Raw genomic sequence first — 19,059 nt, 5'->3', positions numbered from 1 at the left:
AACAGTCTGAACTCTGATCTGCTGACAGTCTGTCCTATGTTTTCCAAAGCCTGTTTTAAATCAGTGCTGGGTTTACAATAATATGATTATGTTTCCAACCAGGAAATGATATGTTTTCAGTACTAAGGTGGCATTTTCTTTCTTTGAGTTTCCATGTTTATTATTAGTATGAAAGTTGCAACCTTTAAACTGCGTTACATATTATATTTGTGATTCCTAAACTGAAAATCAAAACAGAGCTAGAGAGAGAGAATAAATGAGAACTGAAAGGAGCTAGAAGGAGGTTAGCAAAGATGTGCAAGCTTTCCGCAATGTATCAAACAAAAAAAGGAAGTAAAAGAGGCATGAGGAATAAGTGGAAATTAGTAACTCACAACTGGCTAAAACAATAAATTCCTTTGGTTTAATCCAGGTTTGTTCTAGTGAGAATAACGTAGGATTTGAATATGCAGTGCAAGAAGAGCCGCAATAGAAAAGTAGTGCCCTGCTACACCAGCAAGTTTGCTTCCTTCGGTACCTGCTGGAGCTGCTGTGCATCAGAGGGACCGCGCATCCCCTGCCTCCCGGGGCACGGCCTCCTCGCCGGCAGCCAGGGCTCACGTCCACACCTGACGCCCTGCTCACCAGGCACGATGAGGCTCACGCAGCTGGACCCTACCTCACACGCTGCCTGGCGTCTCGGCCTACCCACTGCAGCACACGGGCCTCCCTGGCACGCCGTGATGCCATATGTGAAATTGCAGTGAGTCCTGCTGAGCTGTCACCCTCCGGCCATCAGCACCTGGCGTGGCGAGGAACTGTCACAGTTACGCAGCCGCCGGGGCAGGAGGGGAAGGGGCGTGCAGTGTCCACGTCAGTTTTATGGCCTCCCCCTGCCCGTGGGCAGCCCCAGCACAGCCTCAGGCACGGTTTAACGTAGTACTCTTTCACGTACGGGAAACGAAAGTTCCTAAGAAGGCAATGTACGTACAGAGCAAGCCATGACCTTATCTCTTCCTTATGCCTTCACACCTCTGCAGAGCGCACTCGCTCTCCTCTCCCTTGCACACGCACAGACCTGGCCGGCCTGTAAAACAGGAACTCAAAGACAAGAGTGCGGCTGAGGAGGGAGCTGCCCCTTCCTCTTCCTCAAGCGCCTCCGCAGAGCCGGCAACGATGGATGTGGGAGGAGCAGCTGTCAGGGCTTGCTTCATGGGAGGCTTCAGGAGACCTGTGACCTACCTAGCTCTGAGACAACTCACTTGTCCTGTCCTCTAGGTTTTCTAATATCTCCCTCATTACATGGAGTCGAACATCATATATGTAGTATCCAATAAAAGAAGGTAATCAAGCACAATCTCAGAGTCACGACTGCAATACAAATACCTGACAGAGGCTCAAAGAAGACAGGAAATTGAGAGAGACTGTAAATATCAACAAGACAGAAAATTAACTCCTGTGGAAATTGCACAATTAGAAGCTTGAGCAGATACAGATAGACTCAATTTCCAAAAATCATGGCTACAGCTAGCGAGAAATAACCTAATACATGGCGAGTGGGTGAGGGCCAGAGGCCAAAACACCTCCAGAGACCAAGTAGCATAAAAGCGAGCAAGTAGGATTATTTGCTTCATTTTGGCACTGGAAAACATTTGGGCCTGCTTACTGGGGGCAGGGGCGGAAATATTTCTTCTTGGCTTGGTGTAGAGTGAAGTGACTGCACTGTTATTCTGATTTTAAAACTGAAAATGGTGGTACTGAGAAAAATAAGATATATGAATGTATTGTTGGATTTTTCACACTTACCACTTCCTTCAAGTACTATGCCCTCTGCACAGAAATTCAAGTGGGACCAAGGAGCAGTCTGGAGAGGACTGGAGGTGTCTGCTGCACTAGAGCAGGGTAAAAGTGAGAACTAGGCTATGGCTTTAGGAGTACTTAGTACCCCTTGAGTGGGTGGCTGCAGATAAATGGCTGTAGTAGCATCATTCAGCTATTTTTTTAATGTGAAATGCACTGAGCAAATGCCAAAGGTGCTGGCACTATTCACTCTGGTAGTCCTAGTATGGAAGTCCTGTCATGCAACATGGGCTGCGGTTTCGGAGCTGGAATTTGAACCATCCAGTGTCTGGAGCATCCATAAAATTTGCCTTCTGGCTCACCATGCTCACAACTATTCAAGTCTACGTGTTCTGTACACTCACAGTGATGTCCTGTCACGAGCTGAGCATCCATTTGTCAAAGTGAACTGCAATTCATGGTATAGGAACACAGTGGACTTCTATGAGGGTTCTGAAAAGAGAGGATTTAGATTCCACGCTGATTCAAAGGCAGGTGCAGAGCAATCTCCATACACTGAATCTATGCAAGCAGGCTACATACAAGTTATTTAGAGGTGCTGAAGGAAGCATAAGAAGCTATGGAAGGAAATAATTACATAGCAAAACATACTGGTAACATTGCAGTAGTGCTGCAATGATGCCACGAGTCATTGAGATATTGTATAAAGCACATTTTGAAAAAAGAGAAGCAGTAAAAAAAATCAGAGAACATTTTACATTAGTTGGTGCACGTGTTTTGGGAATTTAAAGTTTTCAAGATTTTTCCTCTGTTATCCTAAGGGCTCAAGTCTTCCTTGATGAAAGCAGAGGTGTTCAGATGATTGAATGCATGCAGGAGTTAACACTTTAAGGGGAAATTCTAGGTACCAGGGGACTCCCAGTAAATGCGAGAGATCTGGCCGGAGCTCTGCCAGTGAGGGAGGGCCGCGGCCGCCCCCGCGGGCCCGTGGGCGACGGCCCGACCAGACCCCGGTGGAGGGCCCCCGCCTCTGTGGCTGCAGCCCGAGCGAGGAGGGTCTGGCGGGCCGAGGGGGAGCTTCAGGTGGCCGTGGCTAAATAAAAAAGGTGTCAGCAAGGCTTTAAAAAGCCTAAAGGATGCCAGGTGAAGCGCTAGGTGACCGCGCCCGCCCGCCCCGCGGGGAGCAGCCGGCCGCGGCGCGGGCCCCTTCCCGCACGTTCCGGCAGCGGCGGGCGATGGGGTGGGAGCCGCCCCCCCGGCCCGCCGCCGCCCCAGCAGCGATGCCGGCCGCTCCGGGGCGGGCTCGGCGCTTCGCCACACCCCACGCACACCCCCGGGTGGCCCCGCGGGAGGACACCGGGGCCGCCCCGGGGCTCCTGGGGCTGTGCGCCGGACGCCCCTCGCCCCCGCCCGGGCTCCCCCCGGCCCCGGACGCTGCCCCCACCCCCTCGGCCTCCCGCCTTCCCCTCCCCTTCCCCTCCCGGTCCCTCCTCCCCGCCGGCGCCGGCCGTGCCCGCCTCGCTCCCCGCCCCGGCTGAGGGGCGGCTGCCGCTGCTGCTGCCGGCAGCGGCTCTGGGAAAATGTCCGAGCGCGGCGGCTTCTACCGGCAGGAGCTGAACAAGACGGTGTGGGAGGTGCCCCAGCGCTACCAGAACCTCACCCCCGTCGGCTCCGGCGCCTACGGCTCTGTCTGGTAGGTGGGGGGCGGCGGGAGAGGGACCGGGAGCCGGCAGGTGCTGCCGGCCGGCAGCCCCGGCGCCGCCCCGCGGGGGCAGACAATGCCGGGGGGGCGGGAGGCCGGCGGGCCGTGCCGAGCGCCGGGGGCCGTGTGCGCCGAGCCGGGCGGGCGGGGGATGCCCGCGCGGCGGCAGCCGGGCCGGCCCCGAGCGCGGCGGGGCGGGGGCGTGTCCGCTGGGCAGCCGGGGCGTGCGGCGCGGCGCTGGAGCTCTCCCCCGCGGCCGGCGGCCCCGCGGGGCCGGGGCATGCCTCGCCGTAACCCGGGCAACCGGGCCCGCCGCCGGAGGGCGGCCCCTGCCGGCCTTCCCGCCGCTGCCCCCCTCGGGCCGCCGCGCCGGCCGCCCCCCGCCTCGCAGCGGAGTTGAGAGGGTGCCGCCGGCTGCCCGCCGGGCCCGCTGGCCGCACCGCTGCCGCCAGCGCCGGTTAAACCGACCGGCCGCCGCCGGGCCGCTCGTCGGTTTGCGCTGCTCGCGCCGGAGCGAAAATTGCCCCGAACCGAGAATCTTGCACAGTCATGGCGTGTGCGAGCGGGGAGGACGGGGAGGCAGCGGCGGTGCGCGGGGCACGGCTGTCGGAGCCCTCCCTGCTGCCGGCCCGGGAGGGCTCACCGGCGGGCCGCGGCCCTGCCGGCTCCGGCCCCGGTCTGTGCTGGGGGTACACCTTCCGGGCGGAGAGGCTAGCGGGACTGCCCTCACGGGCCCGCGGCACGCACCGTGGGGCTGAATTCTGTCCTCGGAGTCGGTGGAAGAAGCCCCTGGAGCGGGGCCGTGTCGGCTGGGCAGGGGTCGGGCAGGGCAGGCTGACAGGGGAGAGACAGGGGTTTCGCCCGGCCATTTCAGGGGGAATCGCAAATTGGGGCAGATTGCCGCCCAAGGGCTTCGGCGTCTTAGGGTTGCGTAAGGGTTTATCGCATCTTTTCATAAAACGTTTCCCCTTTTTTTGATAATTACTAGATCAGGTTTGCACTTTGGGGAACTCCCAGTGCAGGTTGGGCTGTTATTTTTGTATTGGATGCACACTTAACTATGCTTATAAAAGCTTTGAATCAATTTTTGGAAATAATAGTGATGTTTAAGGGGGTTCTGAAAAAGAATTGTGTTTCTTTTGTAAGCTGGGCAAGTGGAATTATGTAAAAACAATCCATAATGGGCTTTTGAATAAATGTACTACACAAAAAAGATTTCTTAAGAACTTAACTTTTTTGCCATGGACTAAACTCGTGCAATACTCGCTTGCTTTTTTTCTCTTCACAGTCAGATACCAGAGAACATTTATGGAGTTTCCTATTTGTTGCTTCCCTTTCTAGCTCTGTGAAACGCCCCAGTTACATGTAAACTAGGAATATGCATTGAAAAAAACCCTCCAACAATCAGCAGAAACACGCAGGACTAGTGTGAAGTACCTCTGAATTCTTCTCTTTTTTTTTTTTTTTTTTTTATATTTCAGGCTCACGCTTGCACCAGGGAAATCTGGGCAAATACTGTGTGATGTTGGTACCTGCCACTGTAGTTAAGCGTATAGTTCTGTGACTATCTGATGTGAATAGTGTCAGAAGGACCCAGTTTATTTAGACTATAAATCTTAGTTTACTTTCTCCTCTTTTATTTTACAAACTAGGGGCTGGATATACACTAGGAGAGTAGCTATTGTTGTGTTCCAATTGAATCTGCATTTCTGGTTATTTTCCTTGTTCACGCTGACATAGTTTTAAGGGGAAGACCTACTCTGCTGAATTTTGTAATGAGATGTCAAGACTTTTGAGAAATTGTGAAGGAAATGAAAACATTTGGTGGTTCACTTGCAACACAGCTGGTGCTTTGTTTTTTTAAAACTGTTAGTGTTGTTAATTCATTGGACTTGCTTCTTTTCTGTCTGCAAAGCCAAGGAAATCCTAGTATTTTATCAATGGAGAAGCCTAGGAACTGGGATATAAAATGAGACTGGAAGATGCTATGGGAAAGGTTTACTCCAAAATATACATTTAAGAACAGAATACAGCAATAAAATATTACTCTATATTAATAGCCTTGTTAACATCGATGAACTATAAACCCAAACAGAAGCTTGAATGTGAGGAAAAGGTTCGCATCTCTCTCAGAAAAGCCATCTATTTTTAGTGCTATTGAAATTGATTTTTCCCCCCCCCTCTATGTGCATGTGCTTTACCCAGGAGACCCACGAGACATAATCATTCCCTTGAGTAATATGCCATATTGCTTTTGCGAATAATTGTACTCCTATTCAGTAAAATATCTGAAAACATATTTAAGTCTTACAGAAACCACTGGAATTAAACAAATTCCTAAGTGTTTTGCTGAATAGAAGCCAAGGTCCTGAACTCCAGACACTGACTTTAAAACAGGAACAAAGTTGTTGTAACAAACCTCTTTCTATGTCAGGAAAACTCTTCTCTAGTCCTCCCCTTTCCTTTTTTACAGTAAATTATCAGTCATCTCCAATAGACTTGTGCAACTGAAGTGCTAACTGGTAATAAGAAACAGATTGTAAATATTTGCATTTAAGCTAACTTCTGCTAGCCCTTTTTTTGCTTGCAGCTCAAAATCAGTAGAAGAGTTTGTGTCAGGAGGCTGTGTTTTGGCCCAATTTATTGACGTTTCGTAAGTCTAATAGAATTTGTATTTGGGTTAGTTTTTATATGCAGATGCATCAAATGTGCTATGGTTTTTATATGCAGATGCCTATAAAATCATATGCATAGTCATATAAATCATATAAAATCTATGCATAGTTTTTATATGTAGATGCATCAAATGTTCACTTTTAGAGAGGTATCTACATCAAGCACAGTGCTTTGCAGTATGTTTTTCTTGGTTTTTATTTAGATGTGGAATAGAAATGAAAAGCAAACCTTCCTTACATAAAGAGCTCTACTGCTTTTCTCACGTTTTTAATGACACATCATAAAGAACAGTCCTTCTTGGAAATCCTCAGAAGAACTCAGCCACACTGCCAAGCGGAGTTGCACTTCAGCATCTACGTGAACCGCAGAGAGAACTCTGAGGTCTTTCCCTCAAGTACTTCACCCTTGCAATACATTTTGTGTTACTCCTGTATTTTAACTCTGTGGAGGGCTTCCTTTTTCATGGGCTCTTTCCTGTGGCCATTCAAGCTGGTGGATGTTCTGTCATTTGCTGCTGTCAGATCTGATTTTTTTTTTTTTAATTTAGGAAAAAAAATTAAAGCCCTGTGGAAGTGTGGTGTGTGTATGGTAGTTTAATTACATTTAAAATGATCAATGGAGTCTTCAACAGTATGGTTTGGTTAACTTTTCTTATTTCAGGGGTTGTTTGCGTATTAGCAAGTATCAAATTTACATGCACAACTGTTTCTTTTGGAGTTGTTTTCTTTTTGTGCTATAGCTTTGCTTATGAAGTTGAGGTTTTTTATATTAGACAATTATTTTAACTCTTCCTCAAGCCAAAACTTAGTTAAATTTAAAGTTTTCTTGAAAAATGCAATTTCACAGTGTCCACCCTCAAAGCTGGATTTATCTCTCACAGAAGTCAAAGAGCTGGTTGACTTTTATAGACCAGATGCTATCCCTGCTACTTGTGAGTTTTAAAACCATTTCTGATTAAGTGCAGCGTTTAAGCTGATAGTCGTTTAGATGAGAAGCAAGGAAGCTTACTTTCACAAGGTAATCTTCATTTACAACTACGTCGTTTCAGTTCTAGAGAAGAGAGACCATTTGTGTCTCAGGTCAAACTGCATTTTAAACTCTTGTCCCTTGTGACTCTACCTTTTAAATAATAATTCTGGCTGTGTTTGAGTCTTTAGAGTGTCCGGGTGATATTGCTTATAAACTGGACCTCTGGCCTGCAGCATCTCTCCCTGCCTGCTGTATTACCCGGGTAGGCCCACTGTGGTTTGGTACCTGTCCACCTTTTCCTCTGGGAGCTGGCATTACCACCTGCCTCAGAAAGAGCTGCTTCATCTCTTCCTTTTTTTAAGACTTTTTATTATACCACAAATTATGCATCGTGGGTAGATTTTTGGTTTACTGGTTGTTTGTTGTTTTTTGGGTTTTTTTTAAAGCCTGTATACCTCTTTTCATGCCAGGTTCTGTAAACTGTCTTCCAACCTACTTAGTCCTATTTTTGCCTGGGAGGTATAGGCGGCCTTCTGCAGCGTGCTGTCTCTGATCTCTCCAACAGGTTGTTTCGCATTAGCATATTGCAAGCTCTGTGTTCTGCCTTCTTCGGAAAGAACAGATCTTGCAAGATGAACCAAAGTGAGTCCAGAGCTTCTTCCCAACCAGAAACTCCTGCACTGTTTCCTCAGAGGCCATTGGCATCAATAGTACTTACATTATGCAGTCAGTCTCTTTTAATTTTAAGAGTATGCAATGCCTAACACCAGCTCGGGTGACATAACACATTTTAAAAAAGAGGCCTGCTAAGTCCCAGTGTAATGGCACAGGCCTCAGTTTAAGAAAAGCAGAAAAGCAAAGCCTGTCTTAAGTCATTTATGCAATGCAGCACTTCAGCAGGTCCCTCCTGCTAACTTTAAGTGCATGCTTAGGATCCATTAAGTTTTTGTCCTGGCTAATTTTGGATAAAAATGGGGGAAGGTGGGATGGTGTTTAGGCTTGTAATTTGCTTTGAGGAAGTAAGAGTGGAAAAATAGAAGTGGAAGGCTTTAATCCTGAAGTTTAACCCCTTCTTTCCCCCATCTGCCCTGTCCTGTGCTTCTGGTTAGATTGTCACTCACCAGTGTTTTGAGGGCAGTAGCTTGCAAGACTGGAACGTAACATTGCTAATGCTGTCCTTTTCACATTGAGGACCTCTAAGGAGATGCTGAGACAACTCAGTAGCCTGTGAGGTTTTTTAAAAGCTGACATAAAATTGTCTTTGACTGACAAAGAGAATAATTCCTTCATCCAAGATTGTACTTGATGACTTTTGAATGATAATGTTTTTTCAAAGGGATCTTTTACTTAGCTGTAGTGATATGAAGTATTTGATTTCAACTACGAGGTCAGGTTACTGGAGTTGTTATATGTGTCACTGTAACATGACATGTTAGTTTAAATAGTAAATGCTGAGATAAGCTTTTAGAGTAGTAGTAACACACACCTGCTGTGTGTAAATACAGCTGGAAACTGGAGACCATATAGATCTCTACAGGCTGAAGGCAGAATCCCAAGCACGTGTAGAGCCAGTTGATTTCAGTGGACTCCCTTTGGGCTGTTCCTCTTTCAGAATAGGTCTTTTGTTTCCAATGGAAGTACAGGGGCTGACCTTCATCCCACATATGTTTGTGGTTATATTTTATTGGAAACATATCAAACAATATTGTTAAAATACTACTGTCCAAGATCCGTTAGCAGTTGTCTATTTTTGGTATGCATCATTCAGAAGGAAAGTTTTGAATCCTTTCATTAGTTTTGCAGATATTTACAATGAGCCCTTCTGAGCTTATTCAAACACTTGCTTGAAAAGTGAGTGAGAGATGAAGGCTGGTATGAGAGTCCAGTTGGAGGCCGGACATATCTTAAGAGTGAGTATATGTAATAAAGATACTTAGAAACAAGGCCTTGGAAGTGAGGTTGCAATAGGGAGGAGAACTAAATAAAAGGAGTTGCGTGATCAACGTTACAGGTTAGGAGGAGTATCTTTGCAGCAGCGTTGCTAGAATGAATGGATGAAAATAAGTGAGGCAACAAAAAATGTTGCAGAGTGAGAAAGATCCTCAGAGGAACATGATGAAATAGCTGTTAGGAACAAAGACACGATGGGGTTTGCAGCTACAAAGCCAAGGGAGGTCAAGAATTCAAGACATTTTGTGAAAGATACATAAAGGAAGATGGAAGAGTACTTCTGAGCACTGGCCAGGGAGACGTCACTAGAGAGTTTGTTGAGAGTGGTTTTGTTGGAGTACTAGGATGGAATGCAGATTGCTTATCATTCCTTTGTCCACTTTCATCCTGCATATCTTCCAGTTGTTGGAACAGTGTAATTACTGTCTTTGGAAAGGAAAGGGAAGTGAGATGGTAATTAGTGGAGTCAAAGTTCCTATTTCAAATGAAAGTGTCTAAGAATGCTTTTAATGAAGGAAATTGAATCAGGAATGAGGTGTTTGTGGAGATGGATAAGAATGGCTGAGATGGAGATCTTTAGGTATGATGCTGTCACAAAGCCTGTGGAGTAGTTAGAGAGCAGATGAGAAACCATCTGTATGTGTGTGAGGAGGGTGGTGGAAGGAGTTCTAGGAAGGGTGAAGAAAAGGCAAGCTCAAGAAGTGAGGAAGACTACTTTGTATTGTGCAGGTTTTCTTTCAGGAGGAATTAATGAGATCTTTTTTAGAGAAGGAGGGGGCACGAGATGGAAAAGCAATGATGGGCATGAGATGAGCCAGTTGTGGCAGAAAGACAGCAAGAATCATGGAATTACAGCTTTCTGTGTGGCTGTAGGAATACATTAGCAGAATAAAAATTCTCTGCAGAGGGTCTCCTCCATCCCTACTTCAATGTAATTTGTTATAATGTGCACCTTCCTGGCCACATGATGCAGCAGTGGCATAGCTAACTGCTTTCCTCTCCTGCTGTCGGTCGTGATTGTGATTGCAGTTGGCTAGGGGACACGGTCCCGGTTCAGAGCCCTTAAAGTCTTAGGGCCTTGTTGCTTCAACACAGCTTCCCAAGGAGCTGTTTGCAAGTTCAGAACCTATTAGCTAGTTGGTACCAAAAACCCAGTATCTTAGTTCTGTGTATACGGTCAGGAAGGGAGAGTGCATTTCAAAATCCCTACATGACCTCGGAACAAATTGCTACCATTTAATGTTTTGGCTGTCGTCAAGAGAGAAAACAGGAAATGTGAAGGAGAAGTGGGGGAGGAATAGGAAAAAGAAGGACATGAATGTAAGTGAGATCTCGTCTGTTTAGGTTTATGTAATGTATTTGAAAGCACTGGTATTTTTCATGTTAAACTCTATATCCAGATTAACCACTAGCATTTCTAGCTGTAGCCTCTAAGCCCAGAATTTATAACTACCTGGCAGTCTTTTTTAATTAAATGCTGAATGGAATACATTTGTCATTAGCAGTGTACTGTCTCAGTGGCAGCTGACAAATTTTCTTGTTTAAATACTGACATTGGGCTTATTGGCTATCTAAAATACATGATTATTTTAATATCCATGAGTTAGTTCCACGTGCTGAGGAAGCTAACAGCTTATTACTTCAACCTTCTGTATGTTTTTCTCACAAGCATGATTTTAAATGCATCACTCCCACTGATGTAAGCTGTACTGTCTATAACTTCACCTAGAAAAGTGTGACTGCTCCTCTGCAAAGTTATTTGAACGTTTAAGTCACTGTGGAGGCATAAGAGACAGATCAGAAAATAAAAAATAGCCTGTGGATTCAGAGACTGATACAGCATTTTTATGATCATGTTGTTACATTGAAAGAAGACTTGTGATGTATTCACGTAAACATATGGCTAGCAATTATTTTATAGTATTTTTCAGTGTCTGCTTAAAAGTATGTACATATTTTTATGTTGGTTATGGAACAATTATGTTGCATATGCAAGAGATATTTTGTGCTTTTATATTTAGATCTAGTGGTAAATTAATCTGAGATAATTGACAGTGATTGTACTAAAGCCAAAGCAATTGATGCCAGTGCTCAGCATGGTGTGTTGGAATAATACCCAAGTGATGGGATGTAATTTTACAATACAATAACCTGTCATCATCAAGTAAGGGTTTTTTTCTCTAATGAGGAGATTAACATGCCATTTCAGAGCTGCCCATTACTCATCCTCCCACCTTTGGTCTTGCTACCATCTCATTTTTCTTTATGGTTTCCTTCTGATGCACATGTATGTCATGGTTTGTGTGGTTTAGTAAACAAATACACACTCTGTACCTTAAATCTAGCTCTTAGAGGGTGGAAATCACCAACTTGAACTTGCATAAAGTAACAAAACATTTATAAAGAAGAAACAAATGAATCATTTCCTGGGTTTACTTTGCTGCTTAACTTAAGCTTACAGTGGGTGGCCTTTTTCTGTTGTTCTCTTCCTGCACTGCCAATAGCTACTATGGTCCATTTTCTGGTATTGGATAGATGCTGTGTGTGCTTTTCTCAAGACTATTCTGTATCTCAATAAAAAGTAGTTCTATTTATTAAAAAAAAAAGTTGTATTTTAAAGAAAGAGCAAGATGCTGGAGAAGACCCAGAAGGCAAAGCTCACAAACAAAAACCAAAATCCATGTTATTTGTGTGATGACTTTCATTCACTTACATTACATTTATAAGAAGCATAAAAAGGGTCATCATTCACTGCAGTTGTGAGGAACCCAGATTATGTCCTCATTTGGACATCCCAGGCTGCCTACCTCAATGATTAGGTTTTCTGTGTGCTGACCCCTCTTCCATTTCTTCCCCTGAATGCTTGCTCACAGACACCTTTCTGCTGCTGCTACTTGTTTTTCTCAGGAATTCAGGATCTTGCAAATTGAGGGGATGTTTGTCACAAGGAGGTTCATGTCTCCTGTAATGGAAGGAGTCAGCGGGTACCTGAAAGGATGCTGAGGTCTGTGGATAAGCGCTCGAAGTTGTGGCTGTACTAAATATGTGGCAGAAATTCTGCATACTTCCCATTTTGTTTTCTGGATGTTACCTTCTTTCTTACCAAATTCAGTAAAGTTCTGCCCATGTGAATCTGTGTTTTGAGCATGAATTGCATTTTTGCTTTTGTTTTTCCTCTTAACACTTACATGTAATGGGGAATCTTCATGTGTTCTGTAGGAATGTGACCCAGTGAAGGAAAGAAACTTGTGTCGTGCTGCAGTGAAAGAAATAAAAATAGAAGCATAGAATAATATGGGGAAAACCCAGACCCAGTATCATTGTCACATGGAGCAAATTTAAGAATCTTCTTGTGTACAGCATTCTCTCCAACTTTGGTATAGTGTGCCCAACCAGTTGTCAAAGTTCTGATGATGTAGGGGTAACAGCCTCGCAAGCTGGGACACTGACATATAAAATAAATTGGAAGAGTCTTCTCTGTGTTTTTTGCACTCAACTCCAAATGGATCACTTAGAATAAGTATACCTAATTATTTGTACAGATATAATGCTTCCACAAGCATAAAATCACACTTTGTAGACAACCAAAACCTTGTGGTTATCTGGGGTGATGGGGATGGAATAATGGCTGACACAGGTAACCTACAGTAAATGGGGAGTTCACTGCGGACACGAGACTGGCACCGCATACAACCAGCTTGGGTCATGTCTTCATTTTGCATCAGCTAGACCTGAGCTGGCTGCGGGAATGAAGAGAACTCGCTAGACCAAACACGGCACTCAAGCTGAACTTTTTCCAGGCATTTTGGGTAGTGCCGTGCCCAGCTAATAAGCCCCCTCTGAGCCCAAAGCATTAGGAAGCAAAGGGGAGCAGTTGATCCCAGGAAGAGTTCTTCCTGCGTTGGATGCTGGAGGTTACTAAATAGGGTACGAGTTGGCTCCGTGCGTGGTTTGTTAGATCGGGCTCCCGCAAGCAGCCCTCCAGCTGTTGAAGCAAATTTGATCCTGAAGGCTCAGTAGCCATAGCTGAATAGTGTGCTCCTACTCCCAACAGCCCTGAAGGGTCTGAGCAGGCTGCGCATGTGAACGGCTTGTCTGTCCAGTATCACTGCTCTGCAACCACAGAGGATAAACTGTCTGTGGATGCTAGGGAAATGACTGTATGTGCAGCCATGTTTATAAACATCAGCTACTTCTTAGTAGTTCATGTCCCATCAAAAGTCACGAAGTTAGCGTGAAGCTGTTAAAATCCTGTGCTTTTTGCCTCCTGAGTTTTTGGACTGCATTAGCTTCCTATGTTCAAACTTTTCTCTGAAACCTTAACAACTGGGAAAATGTGTATATAAATAGAGATTCATATTTCATCTAGTGGAACTTCAATGGAATTATTAAATATAGGAGCTGACAACACTGAAAAGGTAGGTCTAATTTAAGCAATGATTGAAAATCACACTAAGTGAAAGTCTCTAATCTGTGTGAAAATGATGCCATCCCTGTAAGCAGAATAATGGCTTTTTATCCTTGATCTTAGAAAGGACAGACAGCAAAAAATGTGTCGTAACTGCAAAGGGTTCTGGGTCAAGAACCATCATATCTGAAAAAGCTATTGCTAAGATTGTTACAAAGTTGTTTCTTGTAAATTAAAAAATTAGTAATAATTGTGTTTCTTTTTAAATTATGATAGAGAGTCTGTCTAAAATGGTGTTCCCATATTCTATCGAGGCATGCGAGCATACTGCTTAACGGTGATGTCAGAAATACTCACTGACAATATGCAATTAAAAAGTCACTTATTTTCACTGCCTACATCAAATGAAATGCTAACAGTAAAGAATAGATTAGAGATGGGAGACGATATCCCTTTGCAAGTATCAAAGTTTATCTCCATTGTACTATTCTGTCCAGCTACGTGAGGTAACATCATAATCAGAGGTAAGACACCTCGGAATAAGTGGTTTCAAAGAAACTTGGGAAACAGTAGCTGAACTATTGGAAGGATTATTTGTTTCCAGGTGTAAGTGAGTATAAACCAGGTATAAACACAAATGGTTGGCCAAAGCTGAAGCCTGTAGAAAATAACCTTGCAAAAGAAAACGGTGCTGTAAGTTGCCGGCAGTGTTTGTGGGCAATGCAAACCCCAAGAGACTGGCAGAGAAGCCCTCTCCAGTCTCGATGCAGAAGTGGGGAGGGTGTGAGTTGTGTGTCATGCAGGGTAAGGGAAGGTGAGGACTCCAACTCTTTTCTTCCCCGTTAAATCAAACTAGTTAACAGCATGGGTTGTTTGGTTGTTGTTGTTGGTTTTTTTTTTTTAAGAAGCTGTTTTGAGTCATTTAGTCGGGCTGGTTACAGGCCCCCAAGGAAGGGTTTGCAGGTGCCTAGCACAGGTGGGCCCCTATTTTCGCTGTGACTGGGACCAGAGATGTCCTATCCAGGGACTAGTCTGAAAGCTGAACGTTCCTGGGGAAATCACACAGAAAGGTAAGCAGCTCATCACGCCACCTAACAGATTACTCAGGGGATGATGAGGGGTTCAGGGGACAACCCAGATTGCAGCTATGATGATATAATAGCAAGAGGGGGAGACCGAGTCTAAAATAAGAGGCGTAAGCGTACACAGGCAGGAATGCACGCAGTGGCCTGCTACTTGCAAAATGTGATCACAGAGGCAGTAGCAGAGATCACAGATGCAAGTCATCCTTGAATCTGACAAACAAGAAAGTTCAAACAACGTGAAATCTATATTTTTGAATGCTTCACTGTTAATAACTTGAATTACGGTGATGGTAAACCCGGCAGAAAGAGCCTGAAGGCATTAGCTCTGATTATCATTTGGTACAGTTTCTTGACTGCAGAGGAGCTCATTTAAACCAAGTCAGTCCCTGGCCTGTGCAGCTTCAGTTCATCATTTCCCGTTGGAGGTCCCAGGACTCAAGTTGCCATTTGTTTTCTTTTTTTTTTTTTTTTTTTCCCTGTCTCCTTATGTGCTTCCATCCTGGGTCAAAAAGCTGCTGTCATAAGAATTACTGAAGCTAAAAAAAATAGTGCTTTGTACCATCTGAAAGCTTTGCAGCCTTGAGTCATATGGAGGGTAAAAAGCAATCCATCTTCAAGATCAGTGTTTTTTAAACCACTGAAACCGACATTTGACCTTAGAATTGGGAGGAGAGGGATGTTTATCATGATAACGGGATTTAAAACCTAGTTCCTCCTAGCCTTGTATAATGTACCCAGTATTTCACAAACTGGTACAAGCATGAGTGGGAAGGCTTGTGAATTACCAGAAGAGCTGAGATGTTAAGCACAGACTGCTGTTTTGGGCAACGTGATTTATTTATCTGGATAAACGTTTCCTTTTCCACTGGAAAAAGGTTGGAAAGGATATAGAGAGTATGTATTTGTGAGACTTGGCGGTGTTCTCCAGTGGCTTCATTGGCCAGGATTACACACAGGGCAATTATATCTAATCTTTGTTACATTAACAGCTAAGCATTGGTTTCCTTTTTATTTCTTCAGATTTACTTATGCAACCGTCATGTTGTCCCTGTGGGCGGTCATGTGGAATTTAAGATATCTCTGTTGTCAGTTCTTCTCACACCGTTCATTCCTTGAGCTTCTTCACATATTTGAGCAACACAGCGTCCTCATATCCTGAATAACTGTGTCCCTACCCTACTGTCAGAACAAGTATCTCTCTCGCATCCCTTCCACCCGCTCCTCAGAGTGATACCAGTCTTCTCCTTCTTCCTATGCTTGCTTTCTTCTGCTCAGGGAATGCCCTTCCTGAGGTGCTCAGCAAAGCCACAACCCTGTACACCTTTAAAACTTCCCTGGAGATCCACTTCTGTGATGCTTGCAAGAAACTAGCTAAGTAATCTGCTTATCTATTTCATTTATCTCATGAGTGACTCACTCCTTCCATGGTGCCTGCAAGATACTTGTTGATTAAATCTACTTCCTCTTACTCTGCTTTTATCAAATAAAAACGTTGCTAGATTGTGCCCTGCATTGCTCTTCGCGGAGGTTGGGTGAATTCTAGGATAACTGGATCAGATTCACTTTTCGGATGCCACTCTCTTCTTCCTGCCCATTTGTTGCTTGTATCCTTTGTTGCTTCTCATTAGAAACGCTACCTTGTCCTCCAGCTGCCTGCAAATAAAGAGGCTTTTCTCTTCACTTGGCTCTTCATGACTTTAGCAGAGCACCAAATAAGTGCAGGAGTCCACCTACTTGGAACCGATTATAGGCTCAGTGTATTAGTTTGGGAGCTACTCCAGGCACAATCAATGTTTTTTTGTCTCTAGCAGGTGTCTCCTACTACAATTTGCAGGAGCGTCTAAAACACTGTTCATAAGGAGCTAATAGCATTTGGTGTGACTGTTGACTGTTGCCATCCTACTCTGTGCATTTTTCATGTTATCTAATTTTTCAGTTTGTAACTCCAGAAAAGTTCTGTAAGATAAATGTGTGTGAAGGTTCTTGGCTTGCTAATGCTCTCTAGCAAGCGTAGATAGTGTTACCACACTTTAAATAGAGAATTTAAAGGTATTTTAATTGAACACAATTTTAACTTAATGGATAAGAGTAACAATTTAAAGAAGTCTTTTTTCTTCATAAGAGGAGGTAGAAACTGAAACTTTTTATAATTGTACTGTGTAGTTTCATGAAGTAATACATACAGGGATCACTTTTATTCCTGTGCTTATATAACAGGCAGCATTTATTTGTGGCTTGTTGTGCTTGTCATGTCTTTCTAATGCACAAAAAACGGTGGGTCTCCCTTTGTGCAAATGGTGACATGTGTATTTAGTGCCCTCTTCAGCGGGGCATCTCCATCTGTATGAAGTTAAGCACATGCTGTTTGTCAGCAGGATTTGTGTGCTGGAGTGTAAGAGATGTACCCGTTGTTCACTTGTTACCAGCATTTCCCAAGGAAACGGTATGGCCTTGGCTGTATCAACATCCTAAATTGATTCCAGTTTTGTGGCATTATCGTCTAGCAAGCTAATGGTCACATAGGTAATTAATATTGCTAGACACAATGGCAGCGTTCCTCTAATTAGTAAAGACTCCAGCTTGTTCAGTAAGACCCAGCGTTTGAATGCCCGTATTTCCTACAAGCCTTGCCTTGGAGCTGGAGGCTGGAGCTGCGCTAACGGAGCCAATTCTCTGGTTACTTTTCCTGCCATGTGGGGAAGGGTTACCTGCGGATGAGTCCTGAACGTTACCATAAGCATTAGTAATTTGCTAGATGGAAAACAAGGGAACTGTCTTGGAATACTCAGAGTTACTGCTGAGTAGCTCCCCCGGTTGCAGTCCCTGAGTAGAAGGTGAAAGAGGGCAAAGGAAGGGGTAAGAGCCCGCAAGAGAGTACAGGTTTCTCCAGTGAACTAGCTGAGAGCTTTGAAGTAGAACACGCCGTCAACGTGGACTTTTTCTTTTCCTCTTCTAGTTCAGCTTATGATACCAAAACAAGACAGAAGGTGGCAGTAAAAAAGCTTTCAAGACCTTTTCAATCACTGATTCATGCGAGGAGGACCTACCGAGAGCTTAGGTTGCTTAAGCACATGAAGCATGAGAATGTAAGTGGAGAGTGAGTTCTTTCCCTTCGGATTTTTATGACAGAAGTTTGCAATAGAGGGTTTAATTTCAGTTAGGTACAATCTTTTTCGAAAACTATATGCAACTGTCTAGCTACCCAAGATACCTGGACCTAGCCATCTTACGGGTAGTGAAGTCGCTGGACTTTAAAGTAGAGACTTTCACTAAAAGGCTGCCTTTTTATTGAAAAATGATCTAATTTCATCTTGAAGATGCAGCTAATGAAATCCAAAACAAGTGGTCCTACTCTTCTCTAACTAAAGTAGTAAGAGTGTTCTGCTCACTACTGTTGGATGGTCTTTGAAACATCAGTCCAGGAAAAAAAACAAAACTCAAACCTGCTTTTGCTGAATTTGGATTCTGTTGAGAAATTAAGGGCAGATACTCTCATTGAAATTAACAACAGCGTAATATCTAGATGAAAGACAGTAGAACTTCAGGCCCCAAATAATTGAGTACTATTCTAAGTTTATGTGGCAAACACTTGATTTCAGTGGGAGTATCCAGCTGCTTAAAAGTTACTTGATGAACTGAAGCCTGAATAAAATATAGTGGATTGAAAAGTATCCTGAAGAAAGGATGCTAAAAAAGTTAACAACAGAACAAGATAACCCATGAAATTGTGCATAATCTTAAGTATAACAAGTGTATAAGCCATGTGTCAGCTTTTCTGTAATGAGATGTTACTATTCCTGCCTTTATTTCTGATTGTCTGAAGTCTTATTGTAATCACTTTTTGTAATAATATAATTTTCTGTTGGTCATGGAGATAGCTGAGGCTATACCTGTGTAGACCACCTATTGTGCCAGTTGTACTAAGTTTTCAGGATGACCGTATGTCATATTTTTGTAAGTTTCATCCCAAAAATGCTAAGCACTGTCAATAGTAATTACATGTTGCTTTACAGATTTCTAAAAATAAAATGTCGATTCCCTCATCTTTCAGGTTATAGGATTGCTAGACGTTTTTACACCTGCAACATCAATAGAAAATTTTAATGAAGTGTAAGTAAAATTTTAAAATCATTCTGACTAGTTAGTAAGTAAGTACCACTCTGGTTTTAAAAAGGAAGCACATACTTTTCTAATAGACTTGCAGCCACAGTTGGCTTTCTGTGAAAAACCCCAATAAATTTTTTTGCAACTTTTCCACAAAAGAGGAGGCAGGAGGATGATCCTCATTTTTGTCATTTTTTGAATGATAGTTAATAACATTATAGGTATATGGGAAATGGTTTGATGCTGCATAAATGCCAGTAAACTTAAAACTTTTTCAGTTCAATTATGTGTTAGCTGTAGATTATTTTTTCACAGCTAGGTAAGATAGTTCAGGAATGCAGGAAAGTATTCTCTTGGTTAACTGAGACAAGGTAAATTTAGGCTAG

General features: G+C 43.9%; 1 protein-coding gene across 1 annotated transcript in view; it reads left to right on the top strand.

Annotated features, from left to right (window-relative positions):
- Positions 1 to 3,123: 3,123 nt before the first annotated feature.
- The window catches only part of MAPK11 (mitogen-activated protein kinase 11), a 34,587-nt gene continuing 18,651 nt past the window's right edge, over positions 3,124 to 19,059 (top strand). The window contains exons 1-3 of the mRNA XM_075492904.1: positions 3,124 to 3,472; positions 17,526 to 17,655; positions 18,621 to 18,679. Of these exons, the coding sequence (XP_075349019.1) occupies positions 3,360 to 3,472; positions 17,526 to 17,655; positions 18,621 to 18,679 (302 nt within the window). The 5' untranslated portion in view covers positions 3,124 to 3,359. The remainder of the gene's footprint in view (positions 3,473 to 17,525; positions 17,656 to 18,620; positions 18,680 to 19,059) is intronic.

Source organism: Mycteria americana, chromosome 1 (assembly GCF_035582795.1).
Source record: "Mycteria americana isolate JAX WOST 10 ecotype Jacksonville Zoo and Gardens chromosome 1, USCA_MyAme_1.0, whole genome shotgun sequence".
In the NCBI taxonomy this organism is placed as follows: Eukaryota; Metazoa; Chordata; class Aves; order Ciconiiformes; family Ciconiidae; genus Mycteria; species Mycteria americana.
The sequence above is the reverse complement of the archived record's forward strand: the minus strand, read 5'-3'. Positions and strand labels throughout refer to the sequence as shown.